Here is a 27381-nt window from a genome sequence, read left to right as displayed (position 1 = left end):
TTATGCAATTTTCTATTACTTGTCTTGGTTTGTACTCTATTTAATTTCTCTCTCTTACGCTCATTTAACGTTACTTACTGCTGAGAGTCTGATAAACGCAGTTTATATACGGGTTGCCGGTGTAACCAGGGATACAAGTGCAAACGGGGACATTGTTGACAACTTGGCAATTGGTATTGGTGCCGCATGAACCGAGGCATGGATTCTGACATTTTGATCCGATGCAAGCTAAATGCGCGGGGCAGTCTGACGAAATGGTACATTCGGGGCGGCATCCTTCGTAGGGATTTCCAATGTATTCAGGCAAGCATGTACAAGAACCAACGCCGTTTTGTTCTCTACATACGGCATTTGTCCCACAAGGCGATGGTTGACAAGGTTGTCTCGGTGCCGGTGGTTCGCCTAAAAGAACATAGCTTTATCCTATCCGTCAATTCCGGATTAACACATACGTTCTCAATCAATAGAAACTCTATCGATTAAATTCCACTGCCGTGATATTACTATAATAATTGAAATATAACATTAACAAGAGCTATTGATAGCAGTGAACAATGGCTGTTTCAATTAACGAGATGTTCATGTAATAAAAAGACACTCATAAGTCAAGTCTACAAACTTACTGGGCATGATCGTGCATTGAACAAATGGATCGCCTGTGTAACCGGTGCGACACGTGCAGGTGGGCACATGATTAACGACGTAGCAATTAGCCAGAAGATGACAAGATCCAGGACACGGGTCTCTACATTTGCGATTAATACACGCCATTTGGCTCGGACATTCGCTGTTACTAATACACTCCGGTTTACAGTTCGGTGGCGTTCCAATGAACTCTGCCATGCAAGAGCACGACGGTGTATCATTGATGACTTGGCACTGAGAGTTAGGACCGCAAGGCGACGGTTGGCACGGGTTTATCGGTCTTGGAACATCCTCCGCTTTAAGATAAAAATATACAAATTGTTACATGCCCGACACGCGCGTCTACTGGCGTTTATAGTCAGAGAAACCTACGTCTTGGTACGCAACGTATAAACGGATCGCCGGTGAACACAGGAGGACAGGTACAGATTGGATTATGATTTAACACTTGGCAACGAGCGGATATACCGCACGCACCCAGACAAGGATTGCCGCATTTCATGTTGATGCAAGCCTCATTCAATGCGCAATCGGTATTAACTATGCACTCGGGTCGGCAGACTGGCGGATTTCCTATGAATCCAGGTATACACGTACATACTGCTTGATTATTGAAGCTCTGGCATCGACTGTTCGGGCCGCAGGGCGACGGATTACATGGGTTCTCAACAACATCTGCAAAAGTAATTATTGACGAAATTGTTTTCTTTCTAAGATATCTTTGAGCAGATAAAATTACTTTGTGACAAAATAGCTCTTGCATAGGAATCTCCAATAACTGTTTCTAGTGTGCAAATAACACATTGTCAATAAATTTTACCTTGAATGACCGGATAACACGCCGCAAACGCATTGCCAGACATTCCGTCTGGGCAAGCGCACATTGGAGTGTGATTTATGACTGTGCACTTTGCGTTTTGCCCGCAAACTCCAATGCACGGGTCGAAGCACTTATTACGAACGCACGCCTTGTCTAATGGACAGTCCGGATTTTGTACGCATTCGGGTCGACACGCAGTATAAGGATCACCTCGATACTCAGCCAGACAGGTACAGACGCCGTCGCGACATATCGCATTGGCTCCGCACGGGGATGGATTACAAGGATCTTGTGGTACAGGTGCAGCTGCAAATATCATTGTCCATCTTAAATGAACATCTCTGCTTTGAAAGGGCTTATGATACAGAATACAATGACTTCAGTTTCGTATTGTATTTTAAAACATTATAATGTATCATTTTTTTGTAATAATCACTGTCATTCAGTAAAAGCATGGAAATATCCAATCATATTGAATCATCGTGATAAATTTATAACCAACATTAGTTTTTATCAGGGCTCAAATTATAAATATTTATAATTTACTTAGAAACTCTTATTAAAGAGTTAACTTGGGAAACTTGCATTCATGATTCCTCATTTTCTCCTATCGATTGTATGGATGATGTATTATAAAACAATGAGGATAAATGCTTACGAGGAGGTTCCGGGAAGCAATTGGCAAACGCATCCCCGGTGTAACCCTTTGGACAGAGACAGACGGCCATGTGATTAACCACGAGGCATTGGGCACCGATACCACACGAGCCCAGGCATGGGTCTCTGCATTTTTGTCTCAAGCAAGCTTGATTACTGCTGCACTCAGAATCTACGGTACATTCTGGTCGGCAGTTCGGAGGGCTACCAATGTAGTTTTCCAGACACGTGCACGTCGGCACGCCCGCGTAGCCGCTATCGCGACAAGTGGCAAATGGACCACAGGGGGATGGAACGCACGGATTTTCTGGCATCTGAGGTGTGTCTTTGTCTATTTCTGCAAACGAATAATTTCTATTTAATATTATGTTTACGCCACGCGCTTTGAAGAAACGCACGCTTTAATTCAGATCAAATCATATAGAGCAGTTATGTAACAACGCGTTAAAGCAATTTGTATATTGCAGCGTACTTACGCGTTTGGAAGCACGTTACAAAGGGATCGCCGGTAAAACCTTGATTACAACTGCAAATCGGGCTATGATTAATTACTTCACATCTCGCGTTGATACCACAGATCCCGGGGCATGGATCAACGCATTTACGGTTCTTGCACGCACGATTTACGGGACAGTCGGAGCTGACAGTGCATTCCGCGCGACAGCTCGGCGGAGTTCCGATAAATGTAGGTAAACAAGAGCATACCGCTTGACCGTTTAATTCGCGGCACTGACTATTAAGTCCACAGGGAGAAGAACTGCATGGATCACGTTCTAACGCTAAAAAAGAAGATTTTAAGTTTAATTTCGCAAAGTTACAAGAATTCAGAATTCTAAATGGTCGAAAAATAAATGTAACAGTCGTGCAAAATAATGGTTGATACGTTTATAAAATTTACTACAGATATTACTCTACAGATACTACTGCACATTGCAATTAATTTTTAATAATTCAAACATTTTAGAAGTTCCAATAAATCGCGGATTAATTGTCGGATTAGAATGCACGTTCCTTAAGAATTTGAACTTACTCGTATCTTGCACAATTCTGTTACAAGAGACGAACGGGTTGCCGCTGTATCCAGGTTGACATGTGCACAACGGCGCGTGATTTACTACTTGGCAAATCGCATTATACCCGCAGAAACCTGGACAAGGATTCTGACATTTCGATCCGACGCACGCCCGATCCGCGGTGCAATCGGAATTTATCGTGCACTCGGGTCGACAGCCATCGTATGGATTGCCTGTGTAATCTCGTAGACATGTGCAAGAACCGATACCATTCAATTCGCGGCACACCGCATTAAAACCGCACGGCGATGGAATACAAGGTGTTGGTTTTACAGCACTTATAACATCGTCTACAAAAAGATATTAGATTCACTTTCTGTTCTTAAAACAATATCAATCAGTCTGGCAAATCATCATCAATGTAACAAGCATATTTTCAATCACAGAATAAAATAAAATCTTAGTAAAATATTAATTGTCAACGAAATGTTGATTTTAAATCACAAACATTAAAAATGTAATAAATAACAATAATAATAATAAATAAATTATGTATATAAAATATTGTAATAAAATAATATATATAAATATAAATGACAGTACAAATATAGATAATGATATGTATCTTATTTTTTACTTAATTTCAACTAAGCTTGATCTTAACACAAGAATTTAATTTAATCGTCATTTAATGTTCAAAATTAAAAATTTGTCATAACGTCGGCAATTAGAAATGCATCCTGTGATTCTAAGGTACTCTAGACACTACCACACGATTACTGCACTTACTTTGTTTGGGGTTGCATAATACAAACGGATCTCCTTCGAATCCGACAAGGCAAACGCACATAGTGGTGTGACTTATTACTCGGCAATCAGAATTAATACCACAGGAGCCCGGACATGGATCGCGACACTTCTGATTGATGCACGCTAGCTGCGTGGGACACTCGCTATTGCTAACGCATTCGGGTCTACAATTCGGCGGATCGCCAACAAACTCTGGCAAGCAAGAGCATGAATATGCGTTGTTTGCAACTTCGCATTTGCTGTTAAGTCCACACGGGGACGGAACGCAAGGATTAACGGGCGTTGGAGGTTCTATCGCTGTTGGAAAAATAAAGAGTACATTATCTTCTTGACGATAAATACATCTAATGCGGCTGGTTAATTACTGCTTTTAAATTACTCACGTCTTGGGACACACTGAGTGAAGGGGTCGCCGGTCAACTCGGAGAGACAAGAACAAATCGGATTGTGATTAACTACGGTACATTGGGCTCTGATGCCGCACGTTCCGGGGCAGGGGTTTATGCATTTTTGATTATTGCAAGCCATATTGGCGAGACAGTCGGAACTAATAATGCATTCGGCTCGGCAATTAGGTGGTGCGTCCAAGTATCCAGGGAGACACGAGCAGACAGCTTGATCCCTTATCCTTCGACACTGACTGTTCGGTCCACAGGGTGTCGGGTTACATGGATCTTTTGGTATCGTGTCTATTTAAATGTTAAAAAAATATAAATATAATTACAGGAGGGAATGATTACAATACCGATCATTCATGACATAATTTAAAATTGATCGCTCGAATGAGTACCATCTATTGGAGAACATTGCATGAACGCATTTCCAGACATTCCCTGCGCGCAAGTGCAGACTGGTACGTGATTTACGACAGAACACAAGGCATTGACACCGCAGATTCCGAGACCGCACGGATCTCGACATTTGTTCTTAATGCAAGCCCGGTCTCTCGGACAATCCGAATTTAAGATACATTCTGGACGGCATCCAAAGTTTGGATTCCCTTGATATTCGGGAAGGCAACTGCATACACCGTTAAAGCATTGCGTATTCGCGCCGCAATTTAAGCATGGATCCGTTGGTTTAGGTGCTGTATCTGAAGAACGAATTTTAGCATTCAGTTTACAATAAAGTTGAGTTTAAGTGAGATATTTTCTAAATATCATAAAGAGATATAATTCTTACATCTATTTCTATAAATGGCATCACAAATATTCTTGTGACTGTCTTACCTTCCTCGGGAATTGGTCTACACACTATAAATGGATCCCCAGTGAACCCATTGGGACAAGAACATGTAGGTGTATGACGAATAACATTACAAATTGCTCCTACTCCACATACTCCATCGCAAGGATTTCGACACTTTCTCTGAATACACGCCTGATTAGTCGGGCATTCTGGATTAACTGAACATTCGGGCCTACAATTGGGTGGTGTTCCTATATATGTTGACAAACAAGCGCATGATGCTTGGCCGTTAATGTCACGGCATTCCGAATAAGGTCCGCAGGGTGAAGGTGCGCAAGGATTTACAAGTGGACGAAGTTCTTCATCTTTAGCTATGGACATACAAATGTGTCTGTTATGCGTTTTTCCTTGAATATCTTTAACGTTTAAATACGATTTTTCTAATCAAAATAAAGTAGATGAGATATTTAATCTAATATAAGAAAAAATGACTAATATTTAAAAAATTTACTTTATTTCAAAACAAAAGAAACACGCAAGGCAAGAAAAAATTTTTCCGACGAGAATATATTCGGAATTTAAGAAAATATTTCTCCGTTTTCTTAATGATTGACTTATTTCACTTTACGATTTCAATTTACGAGATTTTCGATTTTCAATAATTCTTACGTGGCATTTGGAAGCAGGCAACGAATGGATCGCCAGTAAAACCAGATGGGCACGAACATATGGGATTATGATTGATTGTTTCGCATCTCGCGTTAGAACCGCACAATGCACGACAAGGATTGCTACATTTATGCGAGATGCACGCCAGATTAAAAGCGCATTCGGCACTAACAGTGCACTCAGGGCGACAGTTTGGTGGGCTGGCCACCCACTGGAAGTCGGGTAAGCAAGTGCAGACGCTCGTGTTATCCACAACACGACATAAACTGTTGGGTCCACATGGTGATGGTTGGCAAGGATTACTGACGACACTATCTCCTTCTAAAAATTGCATTGTTTCACAAATCAATCACGATTGCATTTCGCTATTAATCGAACAATTACGAGGAACGATATACGTATTAGACTCAGTGTAATCGTACCTATTTCTACCGGAGCGCAATATGAAAAGGCGTCGCCGGTGTATCTAGGATAACAGTTGCATACCGGTAAATGATTAACCACCTGACATAACGCATTGCGCCCGCACGATCCCGGGCACGGGTCTCTACATTTCGTATTTATACAAGCTAGATTGGCGGGGCAGTCCGAATTTAGGGTACACTCCGGCCTGCATCCTTCGTACGGATTGCCGGTGTAATTCGGCAAGCACGTACACGAACCGGCACCGTTGAATTCCTTGCACACTGCATTGGAGCCGCAAGGGGAGGGAGTGCAAGGATCAACAGGTGCAGGCGGCAACGGTGTGGCTAAAAGATGACATCAGTGAACATAGGGTTTATGATCAAAGGAAAGATATGAATACCCCTGTATAGTATAAATCAGATATCAAAATCAGTATAATTACGGTGATTTTTTTTATTTCAACGAAATAGATACAGGAAGGATCTCTACGTTTATTCGCGATAGTATCGCAACAATTTTGCCGTGAGATCCACTTTTCTATATCTATAGCATCGAACATTCAGCAGATCACCGAAATTATATCAGTTTTAGTTCCTGAACGGTACTTACGTTCTCTCAAGATGCATTGCGTGAATGGATCACCGGTGTAACCGTTCACGCAAGAACACATCGGGGTGTGACTGACAACGTGACAATTAGCGTTTGCACCGCAGGAGCCAACGCACGGATCCTGACATTTCTTGTTAATACAGGCTAAATGATTGAAACATTCGCTGTTACTGACGCACTCCGCTCTGCAGTTAGGCGGACTGCCGATGAAATCGGGTAAACACGTGCACAGAGACTCATCGCCGCGCGGTTGGCATTGCGAGTTGGGGCCGCACGGGTTTGGCTGGCATGGCGTAGGGGGTAACACAGGTACTTGTGCTAAAAGGGCAAAGTTCGATATACAAAAAAAAACGAGAATTTTCTTAAAATTTCCTTGGGATCATATTGGTCATAAATACAAACCTAACAAACGATACTTACGTGGTGATAAATAACATCTAACAAAAGGATCGCCTGTTTGAGAGGGTGGACAAACGCAAATCGGATTATGATTCACTACTTGACAGGATGCGCCTAATCCGCAACTTCCAGGACAAGGGTTCGTACACTTCTGGTTGCTACAAGCCTCATTCTGGGGGCAATCCGTGCTGACTATGCACTCGGGTCTGCAGGTCGGAGGGCTACCTATATATCCTCTTATACAGGAGCAAACTGCCTGGTTATTTATAACGCGGCATTCGCTGTTCGGTCCACAGGGTGAAGGGGCGCATGGATTAGCGGGTGGCATGTCTAATATACAAAAATAATAGATATTTAATCCCCGGGAATGATTTACGAAAGATCGTGTAGTTACTTCACATAATTTTATAGCATCGAGAATCGGGGCATCGGTCTTGAAATAATGGGACGCTATATACCTTGTAGAGGTGTGCATTGGCTGAATGCGTTGCCGGTCATATTTCCAGGGCAACTGCACATGGGAACGTGACCGATCACGGTGCATAACGCGTTAACGGCGCAAGCTCCGGGACATGGGTCCAGGCATTTGTTACGTATGCACGCTCTATCGCGGGGACAATCCGCGTTTAGGACGCATTCCGGTCGGCAACCTACATTCGGATCTCCTCGGAACTCCGGTAGGCAAGTACAGATACCATCGAAACATTGTGCGTTAGGGCCACAGGGTGATGGGACGCAGGCATCTTCGACCGGGGATGGAATCGCTGCAAAATATAATCGGTATAGGGATTAACGAACTCGAGATATATTTCGAGCCATGTAAAGATTTCGAATGACGCGTTTTCGAATTAGGGTATTACTGGATGGCTCGTGACGCTTACGTGTTGCTGGTAATATCTCGCAAAGGACAAACGTATTTCCAGTGTACCCCTCGGGGCATCTGCACGTGGGAATGTGATTAATGACCGAACATAGGGCATTGGTGCCGCACGAGCCGGGACATGGATCCACACACTTCATGTTGATGCAGGCTTTATCACTTGAGCATTCCGAGTGTATGGTACATTCGGGTCTGCAATTAGGTGGCTGACCCATGTAATTCTCCAGGCAGGTACACGCGGGAGAGCCACCGATATTCCTGCATTGGGAGAAACTACCGCACGGGGATGGCACACAAGGGTCTTTCTGTACTAGCGGTGGTGTTACAGCTGAAAGATATTTGGAGGTTGATGACGGTCATACGATATGTAAAGGGCATAGGGCAGTATATGTTGAGAGATTGGGTTAATATAGTTCTTCATGCATTCGATGGTGGTCTTACGTGGAATTAACGAGCATATGGTGAATGGATCTCCGCTGTAACCGGACATACAACTGCAGATGGGGCTGTGATTAACGACCACGCAATTGGTATTGAGTCCACATGGGCTTGGGCAGGGGTTCACGCATTTGTAGTCCTTGCACACTAATTGCGGGGAACACTCTGAGCTAGCGACACATTCAGGTCTACATGCAGGTGGGGTTCCAACGTACGTCGGGAGGCATGAACAGACAGCCTGTCCTGACACTTCTTTGCATTTGCTGTTGGGTCCACAGGGTGATGGGGCACAAACGTTCTCGTCTGAGATTATTTCTGGGAAAAATTTAATGCATTAGTAGAATTCACGTAGATAAGTATAAAAACATCCATAACAATTTTTAAAAAAATTGTTTCTAAAAGCAATATTATTTTTTAATCGTTTTAAAATTATCAAAAAGTATAACTGTGCCTCATATTAAATATCCTTGTCTTTTTTGGAATAATTTATATATGCACTAATATATATATATATATTCGAATTATATCAGTTTATACATAGGAATCTAAAATGTAAAAAATGTATCTTCTTTTTGAAAAATATAGACTTTGAATATTAATTAAAATAGTTTAAAAAATTATTTTAATCTTTTATTTCAAATTTTCTTTCTAATAAAATAAAAACTTTGAAAATAAGAGAATGTGAGCATCGTGTGAAATGTCTCATCACAATTTTTAATATACTTAAAATAGGTGCTTTCCATTTACATCAAAACTCAGATAATTGAGATAATTCTCACTTGTGACGTCGTTTTATCCTTTTTGGCAATTAATGAGTAATAAAGACAGAATGACATCACAAGTGAGAATTATCTGAGTTTTGATGTAAATGGAAAGCAACTATTAAGACTCATCTAAAAATCGAGAAAAAGAAATGCAATATATAAGGCAATATCTTTTGTGAACTCAATATTTCTAATGTTTTTTTTCGTAAAAATAAAAATTGTGTTATTTTTATCGTAAAATATTTCCGCAAAACATTAGACTGTTTGATTAAGGACACTTACTATCTACAGAACAAGTAATGAAGGGATCTCCGGTATATCCGGGGAGACATGTGCACATCGGTTGATGATTGACAACCGAACATTCAGCATTTCGGCCGCACATGCCGGCGCAGGGATTAGCGCACTTGTTTCTCACGCACATCAAATTGGATGGACAGTCGGGATTAATGACGCATTCGGGTCGGCATGCTAAGTACGGATTGCCGACATAGCTAGTGACACACTGACAAATTGCGACACCGTCTCGCTCTCTACATATCGCATTCGCGCCGCATTCGAAGATTGCGCAGGGCGACGGTTCTGGTTCCAGTTCTGTTGGGCGTGCTAAAACAATGTAAAGGGCAAACGGATTAAGCAACGTCGCATAAACGTAAGGCCGGTTGGTCTCGTAGTTTTATATAAAAGGGTTTTATATCCCTTACGTATCGCGGAGCAGCGCGTGTACGGATCACCGGTGAGACCATAGGAACAGACGCAATGAGGCACGTGTTGTACCACATGGCACTCGGCATTCTCTCCGCATAGACCTGGGCAGGGGTCCCTGCACTTTTGCCGCACACAACTTTGATGGCTGGGACACTCGGGATTGGAAATACATTCGGGTCGACAATACGGGGGCGAGCCTCTGTATTCGGGTAGGCACGAGCAGGATGGCAAATCGTTAACGACCTGGCACTGAGCGTACGGACCACAGGGTGAAGGCTGACAAGGGTTTATCACTACGGGTGCTACTGGTTCTAAACAGGATAACATGTTTCGATCTTAGTCTGGTGGTCGGGGCTTACGCGATATACTTCGAATTAAGATTGTCTTACTCATAACATCGCATCGGATGAACGGATCGCCTGTATAGCGCTCGGGGCACGAGCAGACAGGGTTGTGATTGACGACTACGCATCTTGCTTGGATGCCGCACGTACCGGGACAAGGATCTCTACATTTCTGATTAGCGCAAGCTTCATTCGGCCGACAGTCCGAACTAATAGTACATTCGGGTCGGCAAAGAGGCGGCGATCCAAGGAATTCTGGCGCACAAGTGCACACAGCTTGTCCATTTAATTCTCGACATATGCTGTTTGGACCGCAGGGATTCGGGCTGCACGGTCTTGTTACGAGCGGAACTACGTACGACAGGGCAAATACCAATTAGCACATTCTCGAACACATGGATTAGGTTTCTCGCTCTTGATATCGTACCTCTCATTATATCGCAGGAAATAAACGCGTTTCCAACGGTACCGGGGGGACAACTGCACATTGGTGTGTGATTTATCACGTTGCATAAACTATTTTGTCCACAAGTACCTGGACAAGGGTCGACACATTTGTTTCGTATACAAGCCCTGTCGGTTGAGCAGTCTGTACTGAGTACGCATTCTGGTCGACAGCCAACGTATGGGTCGCCAAAGTATTCAGATAAACAAATACAAATGCCATTGTTGCATTGAGCGTTTGGTCCACAAGGTGATCTACTGCATGGATCAGTTGGCTGCGTTGGCTCGTTGTCTACGTCATTACAATTGTCAGTTTAAAGCAAGTTATCAATACATTGTAAAACACATTGTTGCAAAAAATTAAGGAGATTTCGATATATAACTTACAGATTGGCACAGGTTGACAACCGATAAACGGATCGCCGGTATAACTTTCTATACATCTACAGATTGGAATGTGGTTGTGAACAGTACAATCGGCATTCAGGCCGCAAGAACCTGGACACGGGTCTTGGCATCTTTCGCGAATGCAAGCCTGATTGCTCGGACAGTCGGCAGGAATAACGCATTCGGGACGACAATTTGGCGGTGTACTAACGTAATTAATCATACAGGAACAAGATGGGTAACCATTGATATTGCGGCATTGTGAGTTAGGTCCGCACGGAGAGGGTATGCAAGGATCCGAGGGCAGGCTCGGTAAGTAACTCGGTGTAGCTAAAATTTAAAGCAAAATCTCTAAATTTCTAAATAGAACTATTAAAAAATACTTTTAAAATAAAAATTGATAATATAACTATTTTTTAACCAAAGATATAGAATATTCTCTATAATGTTCTATATAAAATTTTAACGTTTCCAAGGATATAATTTTGCTATGTCGTATAATAAAAGTTTTGAATAGAAACAAAGAAATATTTTAATGCAAAGTTATCTAGAAAAAAGATGGGAAAATATTGACATTTTTTTTTAATATAAAAAATTAACAAACTAGAGCAAAAGTTTGAATGTATATAAGATTTGTTCCGCTTACGTGGTACGAATAAGCAGCGTACGAATGGATCACCGCTAAATCCAGGTTTGCACATGCATATTGGACTATGATTCACGACTCTACACGTTGTGCCCTGACCGCACGAGTTGGGGCAAGGATCGACACACTTGTTATTCTCACAAGCGCGATTCGTCGCGCAATCCGTGCTAACTGTGCATTCGGGTCTACAACCGGGCGGTGCGCCGATATATGTAGGCAGGCAAGAGCAAACAGCTTGGCCGTTGCTTGCTCTGCATTGACTATACGGTCCGCAAGGGGATGGTTGACAAGGATTGACATTATCTGCTACAACCGCTGCAAGAAAGTTTGATATTTAAAGTCACGTAATTGTCCTCAGAACAGACGCGCGCGAGCTTTAAGCGATCTCTTACGAGCTTCGATGATAAGGCTGCAGAATATGAATGGATTTCCCGTGTACCGCTCGAAGCAAGTGCAAGTTGGCGCGTGATTAATCACGTAGCACTGAGAGTTTTGGCCGCACGTTCCTGGACACGGATCTTTGCATTTCAAACCGATACACGCCTGATTGGACGGACAATCGGAATTGAGCGTACACTCGGGTCTGCACCCTTCGTAAGGGTTGCCGATATAATCGGAGGAGCATGAGCAAGAACCAGCGTTTTGCTGAACTCTGCATACTGCATTTGCACCACACGGAGATGGTGTGCACGGCGTGGATATGCTAGGTTGTATATCGACTAAAATGTGAATAGAATAGTAATTAAATTATTCATTCTTAAAAAAAAAACATACTTGTTGATAATTTAAAATGTAATAATTATCCAATATTAATTTTGTAATTCTTTCAAATAAATGAGAAACATATGGATTAATAAAATAAAGACTGAAATAAATCTGACTTTTTAAATATGTAAATATTTGAATTATTTTTTAAAATTCTCTTACATTGTTGAGGAGAACACTGTGTAAACGGATCGCCAGTATAACCGGGGGTGCACGCGCACATCGGCGTGTGGCTAACAACGTTACAAACGGCATTGATACCGCATGCGTTGATGCACGGATCGCGACACTTTTGGTTGATGCAGGCCATTTTATTCGAGCACTCGCTATTACTGATACACTCGTATCGGCAATTTGGAGGTGATCCGATAAATTCTTGCAAGCATGAGCAAGAGGGTTGATCATTGATCACTTGGCATTGCGCGTTTGGTCCACACGGTGATGGTTGACAGGGATTAAGCACAGGTAACGGTTCCTCAGCTTTAAAAGTAATAATCGGTTAGTTAACCGAGGTACTATATTGAACTTCATTTATGCGTGTTCGAAGTAATAAAATAAAATAAATCGCAAAGGCAGTTTACGTGCGAAAAATTTAATATTTGAAAATATTTTCGAGAAAGAATAAAAAAAGAGTTTTCTTACGAAGGGGGAAGCAATTAATAAACGGATCTCCGGTCATTCCGGAACGGCAGACGCAGACAGGATTGTGATTAATGACGTTGCATATTGTGTTGCGCCCGCAACTTCCCGGACAAGGATCCCGACATTTTTGATTGGTGCACGCCTCGTTCTTCGGGCAATCTGAGCTAATTACACATTCGGGTCTGCAAGTCGGAGGCGCGCCGACAAATCCACTTATGCAACTACATACAGCCTGCATATTATTTTGTCGGCATTGACTGTTCGGACCACACGGAGACGGGTTACATGGGTTGCTAATGGGTGGTGCTATAAGAAAAGATTTTAATTATAGAATAAAGATTCGACGTGCTAAGAATGCGGATGTTTGGAAATTAAACAAGATTGATAGATATTTTGACGTCGTTATGTTTAGAACTTCCTGAGAATACCTGGCACGGGAGAACACAAGACGAAAGCATTTCCATCCATTCCCGAGGGACAACTACACATGGGAACATGATTGTACACATTGCACACAGCATTTTGGCCGCAAACACCTGGACAAGGATCCACACATTTATTTCGCACGCACGCCTGCGTGTTCGGACAATCGTTATTCAATACGCATTCTGGCCGACAACCGCTGTAAGGATCCCCGAAATATTCTGCTACGCAAACGCAAATTCCTCCGTTGCATTGCGTATTGGATCCGCAAGGTGAAGGCGTGCATGGATCCGGTTTGGAGGGAGCAACAACGACTGCAATAATTTCGCGTAAGAAGAGGATCAAGTACGCTATCGGGGGAATAATAAAACAATTATTATTATTATATATTTCCGATGGAAAATCTTACGTGGCTTTATGGAACATCCGATGAAAGGGTCGCCAGTGTAATCGGGCAAACATGAACATATTGGCACGTGATTTACGACACTGCATTCGGCCATAATGCCGCATGAGCCTGGACAGGGATCTCTACATTTTTGTTGCATGCAAGCCATATTAGCTGGACACTCTGCATTGATTGTACATTCTGGTTTACAATTTGGCGGACTGCCTCTGTACGTTGGTAAACAAGAACACGATGGCACTCCTCCTATATCGCGACATTCGGAAAACGCGCCACAAGGTGACGGTACGCACGGGTCTCTCGTAATGTCACTTACGACGGGCGGACTCACTGCAATTACGATAATAAACAGTTTGAAAGCTATAAAATTATTATAAAATCTAATTGATTGCACATATACTCCAATCTCGATACAGCATTCTCGTAAATATCAATCGAAAGCAAAAGAATATTACTTATTGTGCTAGAAATTAGACTATAAATTACAAATTGTTAACAATATTGTTAACAAATATTATTTATTGATTCGAAGAGAATTAAGAGAATTAATCAAATAGAGTTAAACGTGATCTTGGAATAGCTTTCAGTACTTTTGAGAGGAACACTTAATCGAGGTCCAAGTGTATTTAATCGGGTAAATAATTGCGAACTGGTAACGTACGTATATATATTCGCCCGTTAAATAAATACCAACAATATTAGACAAAAATTGAAAATCGTACCAGGTGTCTGGAAGCAAACGGTAAATGGATCGCCGGTAAAGCCGTTTCTACAGGAACAAATTGGATTGTGTTTGATAACTCTGCAATTCGAATTTCTACCGCAGGAGCCTGGACAGGGATCTTGACACTTTTGATTCAAGCAAGCAAGATTGAGGGGACAATCTGAGCTGGTCACACATTCGGGGCGACATGCGGGTGGACTACCGATAAAATTCGGTAGGCAAGAACAAACTGCTTGATTATTATTATCACGACATTGGCTGTTGGGTCCGCAAGGTGACGGATTACAAACATCCCTCGGAATATTGACTAGAATGATAAATGTATCTTTCAAATTTTTGACATTAAAGTAGAAAAAATAATTTAAAATATTGATTTACGAAAATATTGAAACGTAATTATATATTCATTCTCGAATTAAATTAAGAAGTGTGAAAAATTAATTTTAAGCAAAAAAAGATAATATTACGGTATTGTAAATCTTGTCAAACATGGAAAAAGTTTGAAATAAAATAACAAGAATATAAAAAAAAATGGCAATAAGTGAGGTTTGAAGTCTTTCAGTATTCAGAAAAGTATTCGTACCAATATCGCGCATCACAGTGCAGTATTGGAATGGGTTGCCGCTGTAACCGGAAATACATGTACAAGTTGGTCGATGATTAATAACTTGACATTCAGCGAATTGTCCGCAGACACCGGGACATGGGTCTCTGCACTTTGATTGTACGCAAGCAAGAATAGATATGCAATCCGTATCAACTACGCATTCCGGTCGACATCCTTCGTAAGGATTACCGACATAATCTGGTAAGCAAGAACAGGATCCAGCACCGAACTGTTCCTTGCAAACGGCATTAAAGCCACAAGGTGATGGTTTACAGGGCGACAATGGGACTGGTGTGGCTGAAAACAAAATATGAACTAGGAAACATCTCAAACCTATTTGTTACGATATTTTTTCAAGAAAGGCAAGCTCACGTTATATCTGAAAGTCTCAACGTGATTTTATGATCGGTTAAAAGTCGAAAACTAAATGTTTCCTACGTTTTGCTCGGATCTAAATATAATTTCAGTTCTGTGTAAAATCGATGCTTACGTGGTTTCAGTATACATTGCGTAAATGGATCACCGGTGAAATCGTTAGGACAAACGCACATGGGCGTGTGGCTTACTACACGACAGTCGGCGTTGGCCCCACAGGAACCTTCGCAAGGATCCCTACACTTCTGATTCATGCATGCTAAATGGGCAGGACATTCACTGTTGCTAATGCATTCTGGTTTACAATACGGTGGTAAACCCAAAAATCCAGCTAAACACGAGCATGAGGGAGCATCGCCGATAACTCGACACTCAGCGTTCGCTCCACAAGGAGATGGCACACAGGGGTCTGTTTGCAACACAGGTTCGGGTGCTAATGGAAAGAAAAAATGTTGAATAAAAAAGTTTGGAATTAAATAAATTTAAAACTCAAAATTCATATTATGATCATTTCGAAATACATGAATTACTCGAGATGTTAGATAAAATCAAACTAAGTATTAATAATAAAAATTCTTTTAAATTTTTATAAAATATTTGTTATACTTGTTTGTTGTAATAATAAATATTATGTAAAATAATAAAACTATTTTCAATTTCGATCTTCGTAAAATCACTGATTTTTAATGCGTTTGAAACTTGAAGAAAACAGAATATTTTCTTTTATATATTTCTATACTATATCCACATATCTGCGTTGGAATCATTAAAACAGATATCACCGATATCAGTGTTAATTGCCTAATGAAGGTAATTGATATTTGTAATTGGTATTTGTTCTTACGTCGTGGGATACATCGAATGAACGGGTCTCCGGTAAGTTCTCCGCAGCTACATATGGGATTATGATTGATCACTTGGCATGTGGCTTGAATTCCGCATGCACCGAGACAGGGATTTATGCATTTCTGATTGCTACACGCTTCTGTCAGAAGACACTCGGAACTGACAGTGCATTCCGGCCTGCATGCTGGCGGTACGCCAAGGAATCCCGCCACACACGAGCATACAGGTTGCCCGTTGTTCTCTCGGCAAACGCTGTTGGGTCCGCAGGGCGAGGGTGAGCAGGGATCTCCTTTCGGGGTATCTAACATTCAATATAATAGCGATCTTATACTTTGCTCTCAAAAAGATAACGCAAGCGATATCAATAACGATAATAGTAGAAAATCTGTAAATTGTGGAAATATAATAGCGATAGGAGTATTCACATATTTTACGAATATCATCAAGAAGGCTGAACCCTACGATTATCATTATCAATAAAAATTCGTAGAAATTACAGATCGATCGTATTGATTATACCTTCGACTATGGAACATTGAACGAAGGCATTGCCGATCATTCCGGTCGGACAGGTGCATATAGGGACATGATTATATACGGAGCACAATGCATTTCGACCGCACGTGCCCGGACAGGGATCCACACATTTGTTACGCACGCACGCACGATCGTGGGCGCAATCGGTATTCATGACACACTCGGGACGGCAACCCACATAAGGATCACCCTGGTATTCAGGCAGACATATGCAGATGCCATTGTTGCATCGTGCATTCGGTCCACAGGGATTCAAATTGCAAGGGTCGATAACCGCAGGTGCCGCTGTAAAAGAATGCGGATGAGGAACTGAATGTCATGACGGAGCCCGAAACGAAATTTCACGAATGTAACGCATAACTTCCACGCAACATTTCAGCCATTGTATTCGTATCTAATGTGCATTTCTATTTCTCAAAATTTAAATATCTAGCGGATGCTTAATGAGATAATCGAAGCAAAACAATGTAAAGAAAAATTTGTTTAAAAAATTTAAAGAATGTCCAAAACATTACACGTGCATTGTTGAAGATATCTCAGTTCCTGTTTTTAAACGATAAATAACAAAATCTTGACCAAGCCAAACTACACAAACATTAAAAAGAAATTCATTAAAAAGTTGAAAATATATCTTTCCAAGATTTCTTCATATCTGAGCAAATTGAAATTCTCTTGTTTCATTTAACATTCGCTAAAACTAAAACTAATAAATTCTAAAAACCTTAATTCAAGAAACATCGTGCGTTACAATTCGCGAAATTTTTCTTCGAAACAAATCTTTCATGACTTTAGGATGTGGAGAGTCTCTTACTTGTCGGTCTGGGATAACAATTACTGAAAGGGTCACCGGTGTATCCCTCGGGACAGGTGCACACGGGTACGTGATTATAGACCGTGCACAATGAAGTAATGCTGCAGGAACCTAAGCAGGGATCCCTGCATCTTTCATTGCTGCAGGCGAGATTCATCGGGCATTCGGAATTCACGCGGCATTCGGGGCGACAATTCGGCGGTGATCCTCTGTAGGTCGGCAGACAAGAACACGACGGTGTGCCACCGATGTTCCTGCACTCCGCGTATACGCCGCACGGGGACGGCAAGCAGGGATCTTTGGGGGCTACGGGAAAATCTAGCGGTTCTGAAATCCAATAGTAAAACAGGCGTAACAAACTACTCGTCGTTTATTTGTAAAAATGTCGATATCAGCAACAAATCAATTGCGTTTATGAGAGTAAAAATAATGAAGTGTCATGAAAAAATAATGAGATGTCTTGTGTGTATACCATACGATATCATCGTGCATGGTATGAAACTTGTGAGGATTGATATTATGATATGATGTTATGACATATTAGAGCAAATTGAGTTGAGGACAACAGTTGCAGCAACGTCAGTCAGTTTCAAAATTAAGCCATGATTATGAAAGATGAACTTATGGCGTGGATGAATGAAGCTGATGACTGTAAACTTCTGACGTGAATGAACGAATAAGTGAAGCTGATGACCGTGAACTTCTGGCGTGAATGATCAAATGGATGAAGCCGATGATCGTGAACTTATGGCAGAAATGAATGAAGCTGATAAGATAGGCCAAGTTCTTACGTGGGGCGGGGAAACATCTTGTAAAGGGGTCCCCGGTATAATCGAGATTGCAGACGCAGATGGGGCTGTGATTGATCACTTTGCATTGTGTGTTTATTCCACACGGGTCCGGGCAGAGCGATATACACTTCTGATTGATGCAAGCAAGATCCGGGGAGCATTGGCTGTTCACAACGCATTCGGCTCGACAGTTGGGAGGGCTGCCAATAAAATTCGGGAGACAAGTGCAAACGGCAAGGCCATTTACATCTTGGCATTTACTATTTGGTCCACAGGGGGATGGGCTGCACGGATTTGTTTCTGGCAGGACTGTATGGAGAAAAATATTATTACGTATGTTACAAAATATTTTCTACGGATTATTCTGGACAATAATGTGATCTTCTCATGTTCGAATTTAGACTAAATATATTTTCCTCAATAGAATAAAAATTCGAATCCGTACTAAAAGTGAAACGACAATAAAAATCAGAACTTTAAATATCACTTTTAAATATCTCATCATTAATTAAATATATATCTCGTATCAATAAAATGGCAATAAATAGATATATCTAAAATTTATTATTTTATTATTTTGAATAGCAAAATGAAAAAATCTGAGACGTTTAATCAATAATAAATAATCAAATTCTTTCTAATTAAATTTTCAGTGAATCTAAATCTTTCTAAAATAATTCTGCATATATGCGAACATTCTGTGGTATATGTAGCTGGTATTAGGAATCCGAATTTTAAAATGCAATAAATAAAATATCTAACATGGAAATAAATCTTACAGGTTTCAACTATCAGGGAACAGTGGGTGAAAGGGTTGCCGGTATAGCCGGGGATGCAAGTACAGATCGGCAGATGATTAACCGATTGACATTGGGCATTCACTCCGCATGTTCCTGGGCAAGGGTCTCTGCATTTCAGGCTCACGCACGCCATTCTTGTCAGGCAGTCAGAATTTTGCGTGCACTCGGGTCTGCATTCTTCGTAGGGGTCACCTAGATAGTCCGGCAGACAGGTGCACGAGCCAACGCCGTTGCTCTCGCGGCAGACGGCATTGAGGCCGCAAGGGGAAGGCTCGCACGGTTTTCTAATGTCTAGGGACGTATCTGATATAAAGAGAAATTTCACTTAGACTTAATCGAACATGCAGCGTTCTTCTCCAAAAGCTGGTGATAGGCTGAGGGATTTTTTTTTTACTTTTGTCTATTTTCCCTCACGTTCGCATTTTTCGATTAAATCGAATTCCTAACAAGCAATAAGCCTCATATATGGTAGTGCGACGTAATAGCTTTGCGTGGTTTTAATACTGGGTTATCATCGGGTTGACGAGCATCTCGGAGAGATATCTATCGGTTTTAGTGGGTGACATTTTCTAATAGCAATTGTTTCATCAAGCGTGTTCAATCTTTCATTGAATTAATTATTCGAGTTAATTACAAGGTGATTGGCAATATATTATTTCTTCGGGGACGGGATAGCTATCCTATTTTGGGATCTACATTGTAGTAAGTGCGTTTCATTAAGATTTGTTAAAATTATTTCTCTAAAGGTTACGCTTTTTGTGGCGATATCTTTGCGTTATTGGTCTATTCGGGAACGGTATGTGCAGCATGATTATTGGGAGGTCCACAGCATATCAGAGTGCTCTTACATGTGAGTGGGTCTTTAACGGACTCGCTTCAATAGACCAGTGCGTGCAGTAAACATTTCAACAATTAATCGCAGGGATTATATATTCTAACGCTTAGCTGCTCAGTGTCAATTAAGGGTGAGTGCAGCCAAGAGCCTATTGGGTATATAGGCCCCGCCACCAGTTTTGTGACCACCTGTCACTATTGTTTTCCTGCATTAGGTTTCTGGGTCAGTACGCTCAGGCATGGGGATGATTGCGTGCCACATTGTTCCTTCTGTTAATTGTAGGGACTCGGGATACGCACACATATAATCCTATGTTATTGACTTTTAATCGGGGATGAGTGCAATTATGAGCCTAATATCTATAGGCCCCACCACCTAACACACGTGGCTTATTGTCCACCTCCTGTTAGAGATCTCTTTGCGACTGTGCGATACTGTTTCACGGCATATCGTCTCATTATGCGATGGTTAAAACGTAAGTTTCGGTCTGATGTGACTTCTAGAACTATATAAGCACACATCTAACAATAACGGGACAGGACGGTGATATTCATCAAACAGTTTTTCAAACTTCAGCTGATCTTTAAAACAGTCGGTACGTCATGCTCTAATGTAATATCCAGGGCAATCTCTTGGGAAAGATTTCAGCAAATTGCAAGATTTTTAACTGCCAACTTTGAGCAGCGGTATTGTTTGACAAGAAAGAAAAACTCTTGAGCTACCGTCTTGACTTATTACCATTAGTCATATTGTACGATGATAAAAGGCACTTACCTGCCGCGCCCGCATGCAAACGGCGTCATTTGTGGGAGAGATTGTAACAAGAAGAAATAACAGATAACGATCGTGTACTCACCCTCAGGTACTCGTTCGCAAGCGCTGAATGGATTTCCGGTGTATCCGGCGATGCACGCACAAACCGCATGGTGATTTACTACCGAGCATTGAGCGTTCAGACCGCACAGACCGACACACGGATCGCGACACTTTTGTTGCATACACGCTAATTGCGGCGGACACTCGGGATTGATCGTGCACTCCGGTCGACAATTCGGCGGCAAACCGACGTAATTTTCGATACACGAACACGCAGGACTGTCACCCCTGACTTGACACTCCGCGTTCGGACCGCAAGGCGATGGCAGACACGGGTTTATCGGCACAGATGGTGTTTCTGCAAACAAATATTTTAATGAAGAAATATTGCATTTAATGCTAGAACAATTAAAATATTATTCAAAAGACTAATTAATCGTATCGTATAGAAGATAAAAACTAATCCCCAAGCAATAAGAAAGCAGGCTTTTCTGTAGTAATTTGCATGGTTGATATTAATTAAAAATTTATAAAAACAAAAAATTTGGCTAATGAAAAATATGTATAGATATCACATTAATAACTTCGATCATTCTAATATGTTAGTCAATGTGTAAAGTCTTTTACGATTATAGTTATTTCTTATAATTATCGATTGCAATTGATAGACCCAATTACAAAAATATAAAATTTATTAATGCTGTAGTATGTGGCTTACTTGGTTGCGGATAACATATGGTGAAGGGATCGCCTGTGAAAGTTTCGGAACAACTGCATATTGGATTATGATTAACCACTTGACAATTTGTATTCTGTCCACACGTGCCTGGGCACGGATCTTGGCATTTATTATTTAGACACGCTTGTGTCAATGGACAGTCCGCGCTTACGACGCATTCTGGTTTGCAGGCGGGTGGACTGCCAATTAAACCAGGCTGACACGAACACACAGCATGATCACTCACGACTTTGCAGATGCTGTTTGGTCCACAAGGCGAAGGTGTGCAAGGCTGCTTAATGGTGTCTACAAATAAGATACAAGTTACAATTATCGGAAATAATAATGATCGAAGTAAAAATAAAATTCGACTTTATTGTAAAATTTATATTCGAAAATATAAGTCGTTTCCGTTTTATACAGAAAAAATGAAAAAAGATAAAACAATACTATATAGAAATCACAATATACATTTTAATATTTATATATTTAAATATATACAACCATTTTATTTGTGTTTCATTTAATTCATTATATTTATACTTCAACATTTTATATTTTTATTATAAAATATATTTACAAACTTACCATCCGGTATATGTGGTCGACACAGAAGGAACGGATTTCCGGTGTAACCAGGCGGACAGCTGCACATTGGGACGTGATTAACAACGTCGCAACGTGCTTCACGACCGCATGTGCCTGAGCAAGGATCCACGCAGTTTTGATTGATGCAAGTTTTGACGCGAGGACAATCTGAGTTCATTGTGCATTCCGGCCGACAATACGAGTACGGATCTCCGAAGTAATTATACAAACACCTGCATACACCTTCGTTGCATTCCGCGTTAGGCCCACATGGTGACGGATTACACAAATCTTCGGGAACCTTTGGTTGTTCTGCAACATTAATGTTTCACGCTTATCAATAAAGAAAATGATGTAAAAAAAAATTAAAGAAAAAAAGATTTTTTACTTTATGTTATTTTAAAATAGATTTATCAATATATAATATAATTGCAATGGACTATCAGATACTAATTAATAATATTCGAAGTTGTATTTATCTCTATTTGCATTTCTTTTTTCAATAAAGTATACAAAGCCATTCTTAGAAATTTACGCACTAAGAATACGCACCTTTAATTACTGTGCACAAAGTGAAAGGATCGCCGGAATATCCAGGTTGACACAAGCAAACTGGTATGTGATTCTGTACTCGACAATCAGCATTCTGGCCGCAAGACCCAACGCAAGGATCACGACATTTTTCCGAGATACAAGCTTGATCCGACGGGCAATCTGTATTGACTACGCACTCTGCGCGGCAGTTGGGTGGTATCCCTATATAATTTTTCAAGCAAGTGCACGCGGCTTGATCATTAACGACTTTGCACTCCGCGTAGAGTCCACATGGGCTGGGGAAACAAGGATCCATCGGCGGTAGCGGAACAACTAAAAGATTAAATACGTATATGATAGTAATGATATAATAAATGATAGCAGTCTATCGACATATTGGTAACAGATTTGATCAGATGTGTCAGCAGACTAACATCAACTGCATTGGCAAGATCTGCTTTCGACAGACTTGTACGTCTGAGAATACATAATTTTTAAATATAATTCTTACATACGTAAACAAATAAGCAAAATAAGTTTAAGTTAATTAAATATATCAATTACCGGGTTCAGGGAAACATCTGGAGAAGGGGTCGCCCGTCTTTCCTTGCGGACAACTGCAGAGCGGATTGTGATTGATAATACGGCAATTGGCTTCGATTCCACACGTGCCAGGGCACGGGTCAGTACATTTGTATTTGTAGCATGCTCTATTTTGCGGACATTCCGAATTGACGACACATTCCGGCTTACAATTCGGCGGAACACCCACGAAAGACTCTTGGCACGTGCACACGGCTTGGTTGTTTATGGCACGGCACAAGCTGTTCGGTCCACAGGGTGAAGGTGAGCAGGGATCTCTGACGGTAGGTTCGGTATCCACTTCCGGTTGAAGGGTGCAAATCGTAAATGGATCTCCAATGTATCCGGGTTCGCAAGTACACGTAGGAATGTGGTTGATCACTGAACACTGCGCTCGGACGCCGCATACTCCTGGGCAGGGATCCTTGCATTTATTGCGAAGGCATGCCTTGTTTGTAGGACAATCCGCGCTGAGGACGCACTCCGGTTGACAGCCCTCGTAAGGATTTCCTTGATAGTCATCGATGCATATGCAAGCGCCAGCATTGTCCCGTTGTTGACAGATCGCATTGGCACCGCATGGTGAAGGTTCGCACGGATTCATTGGTTCTTCTGCAGAACAAAATTGCCTGATATTTATTGGTTCAAGATTGATTAGCTCAAAAAAACGTTATGTTCTAAGTGAAATAACCAGCAGAAGTACAAAAATAATCACGTACAAAAATAGATGGATAATTTGAAGAAAAATGTTGGTGCTCTTGCTGATATAATTAATTAAATAAACGTCAGGATAAATGAACAAACGTACCTTCTAATACGCATTGCACGAACGGATTGCCCGCATAGCCGATCTGACACGAACAAGTCACTGCGTGATTCACTACTTTGCATTCAGCGTTATCCCCGCAGGATCCCGGGCATGGATCTTTACATTTCATGTTTATGCAAGATTTTTCCGGCGGGCAATCGGGATTGATCAAACACTCTGGCCGACATGACGGTGGAGTGCCGATGTACGTAGGTAGACACGAACATGATGGTTGTCCATTTGCATTCTGACAAAGTGCGTTTGGTCCACATGGCGAAGGAATGCAAGGATCGCCCTGATCCTTAGGTTCCGATGGTACTAAAATATAGATACGACACTTTGTATTTATTCGCGCTTTATTCGAAGCTATTGCAAATATCTCTTGCATCTATTATAATTTTCAAAATTGGTGAAATCGATCATCATTAACGTGTAATTCTTGAACATCGTTGAAATTATATATCATACCATTTTATTGATATCATAAAATTATTTTATTTGTAATCATATAATAGTTTTTCTTACTTGGAATATCATAACAACTTCTGAACGGATCTCCAGTCTGTCCAGGAGGACAACTGCATATCGGCGAATGGTTGATTACTTCGCATCTCGCGTTCAAACCGCAGGAACCTAGACAGGGGTCTGTGCACTTTTTATTTACGCAGGCTCGCGTTGGCGGACATTCAGAGCTAACGACACACTCTGGTCTGCAGGATGGCGGAGAACCAAGATAGCCTCGGAGACAAGAGCACACAGCGTGATCCTCGATGTTGCGACATTGACTGTTCGGTCCGCAGGGCGAGGGCGAGCACGGATCTTTTCGAGAATCCGGCACTGAAATACATGCGAGACAAATTTTAATTTTGTATTAACATAAACTGACATAGAAATCTATGAAAAATATGTAAAATATATAATTACATCTGTGGCGATATAATTATAATAGCAATATGTTAATTGAAGCAAATAAAAAAACTATATTTCTTTGCATACCTCTAGGTTGAACACGACAGCTGACGAACGGATCACCAACGTATCCGGATGGACAGGAACAGACGGGAATGTGATTCACCACGTCGCATCGCGCGTTTTGGCCACATATTCCGGGACAAGGATCCTTGCATTTGTTCTTCAGGCAAGTTTTATCGCGGGCACATTCTGAATTAAGGATACATTCGGGACGACAGGCCTCATAAGGATTACCGATATATTCGAGCAAGCATCTGCATTCACCATTATCGCATATGGCGTTCGGACCACATGGTGATAGAGCGCAAGGGTCCGTGGTTGGTGGTTCTGTAACTATACAGATAAAACAATGTTAAAGATAAATTATTAAATCAGATTGTTTCGATTTTCTTTGTAATTAATTTCTCGCAGAACAGCTCATATTACTAATGCGTTGCTTCGCTTACCTGGTGGAATAATGCTGCATTGCGTAAATGGATCTCCGGTGAATCCTTCCATACACGTGCAAACTGGGAGATGATTTAATACGTGACATTGAGCGTTTACTCCGCATGAGCCTGGACACGGGTCCGTACACCTCTGATTGACACATGCGAAGTGACTTTTACATTCGGAGCTTAAAATGCACTCCGGTCGACATTGTGGCGGTACACCAATGTAATTTGGCAAGCAGGAGCAAGCGGGATTGCCGGATATTATTTGACACAAAGAATTCGGACCACAAGGTGATGGGGTGCAAGATGGTGGCCGCTCAGTTGCCGGAAATTCGGTAGTAACTGAAAAATAGTTATTATATATTATTTATGTCTAATTGTAAGAGAAATGTACGTAAAGAAAAAATTTATAATGTCAACAAACACATCTCTTTTCGCAAATTAATAAATATGTGGAACACAATATGCAAAAATGTAATATTGAATACTCAAATGACGTAAATATTAAGTAATACAATTTTATCTAAACCAAATTTTCTAGAATATTCATGTTGATGCTGATACGAGGATATAAAATATATATAATGCTTACTATGTGGCGAACAGAAAGTGAAAGGATCTCCTGTGAAACCGGCAGGACAAGTACAAATCGGATTGTGGTTTTTGGTAATACATTGCGCCCTCAGTCCACAAGTATTCGGGCAAGGATCTGCACATTTCTTATTTACACACGCTAGATGAGGTGGACACTCGGCATTAACGATACATTCTGGTCTGCACGACGGTGGAATGCCCCTATACTCTGGTAAACAGGTGCATACAGCTTGACCGTTAACGACTCGGCATTTACTGTTGGGCCCACAAGGTGATGGAGAGCACGGTTCCAATGTTTCTGAAGAAAATAACATTACATTTTTTATAGAATTTTTAGTTTTATATAATAATTATTTTAAAAAGATATTTATCTAAAGAGCAGTTTTTCAATAGCTATCATTATAGCAGTTTATTTGCATTAATAATAACGTATTCATACTGACAATATTAAATTAATACAATTAATACAGTTAAAACAAAACTAATAACATTATTAACATTGTTTTCACTTTGTTAATGCAACTAATATAATATTTATTTTTTATTAAATCAATCTACCATTAATATTTCACTACCAAAAACAACTTACTTATCATCTCCTCAATTTCGCAAGCAAAATATGGATCTCCAGTATATCCCGGTGGACACAGACAGACAGGAACGTGCGCTTGTACGTTACAGATAGACAACGTTCCACACGTATTTGGACATGGATCTATGCATTTGAAACCAACACACGCCAGCTGCGGCGCGCAGTCATTGTTCGTTTCGCATTCCCTGTGGCATCCCTTGATGATATCGTAAGGATCACCTATTAGGTCAGGCGGACATCCGCAGGCGCCAGCTCCGTTTCTTTCGCGACATTGCGCATTGGGACCGCAAGGATTTGGCGAGCATGGATTTGACACAGTTCTGTCTGTCGCTACAAAAACATACGAAACAAAAAT

The 27381-nt window shown here is 41.1% G+C and overlaps 1 protein-coding gene across 1 annotated transcript in view; it reads right to left on the bottom strand.

Annotated features, from left to right (window-relative positions):
• The window catches only part of LOC139782443 (uncharacterized), a gene marked incomplete at its 5' end in the record, with an annotated part of 70246 nt that overhangs the window by 17130 nt on the left and 25735 nt on the right, over positions 1 to 27381 (bottom strand). Inside the window, 47 exon segments of the mRNA XM_071721474.1 lie at positions 79 to 402; positions 624 to 941; positions 1018 to 1320; positions 1466 to 1771; positions 2124 to 2459; positions 2599 to 2901; positions 3153 to 3485; positions 3925 to 4242; positions 4329 to 4634; positions 4736 to 5038; positions 5175 to 5504; positions 5803 to 6123; positions 6225 to 6551; positions 6817 to 7134; positions 7237 to 7545; positions 7674 to 7979; positions 8097 to 8423; positions 8537 to 8848; positions 9580 to 9903; positions 10002 to 10700; positions 10777 to 11085; positions 11181 to 11510; positions 11827 to 12141; positions 12219 to 12545; positions 12754 to 13071; positions 13234 to 13539; positions 13662 to 13970; positions 14066 to 14392; positions 14785 to 15093; positions 15370 to 15690; positions 15884 to 16201; positions 16613 to 16915; positions 17134 to 17436; positions 17963 to 18289; positions 18754 to 19062; positions 19533 to 19856; positions 21245 to 21562; positions 21923 to 22228; positions 22511 to 22822; positions 23063 to 23377; positions 23609 to 24238; positions 24435 to 24752; positions 24960 to 25271; positions 25431 to 25739; positions 25853 to 26182; positions 26433 to 26732; positions 27024 to 27356. Of these exon segments, the coding sequence (XP_071577575.1) occupies positions 79 to 402; positions 624 to 941; positions 1018 to 1320; positions 1466 to 1771; positions 2124 to 2459; positions 2599 to 2901; positions 3153 to 3485; positions 3925 to 4242; positions 4329 to 4634; positions 4736 to 5038; positions 5175 to 5504; positions 5803 to 6123; positions 6225 to 6551; positions 6817 to 7134; positions 7237 to 7545; positions 7674 to 7979; positions 8097 to 8423; positions 8537 to 8848; positions 9580 to 9903; positions 10002 to 10700; positions 10777 to 11085; positions 11181 to 11510; positions 11827 to 12141; positions 12219 to 12545; positions 12754 to 13071; positions 13234 to 13539; positions 13662 to 13970; positions 14066 to 14392; positions 14785 to 15093; positions 15370 to 15690; positions 15884 to 16201; positions 16613 to 16915; positions 17134 to 17436; positions 17963 to 18289; positions 18754 to 19062; positions 19533 to 19856; positions 21245 to 21562; positions 21923 to 22228; positions 22511 to 22822; positions 23063 to 23377; positions 23609 to 24238; positions 24435 to 24752; positions 24960 to 25271; positions 25431 to 25739; positions 25853 to 26182; positions 26433 to 26732; positions 27024 to 27356 (15561 nt within the window).

Source organism: Temnothorax nylanderi, unplaced genomic scaffold (genome assembly GCF_030848795.1).
Source record: "Temnothorax nylanderi isolate EJ_2023f unplaced genomic scaffold, tnyl_v1.0 TNYL_tig0413_pilon, whole genome shotgun sequence".
Classification (NCBI taxonomy): Eukaryota; Metazoa; Arthropoda; class Insecta; order Hymenoptera; family Formicidae; genus Temnothorax; species Temnothorax nylanderi.
This window is presented reverse-complemented; position numbering and strand designations above follow the sequence as displayed.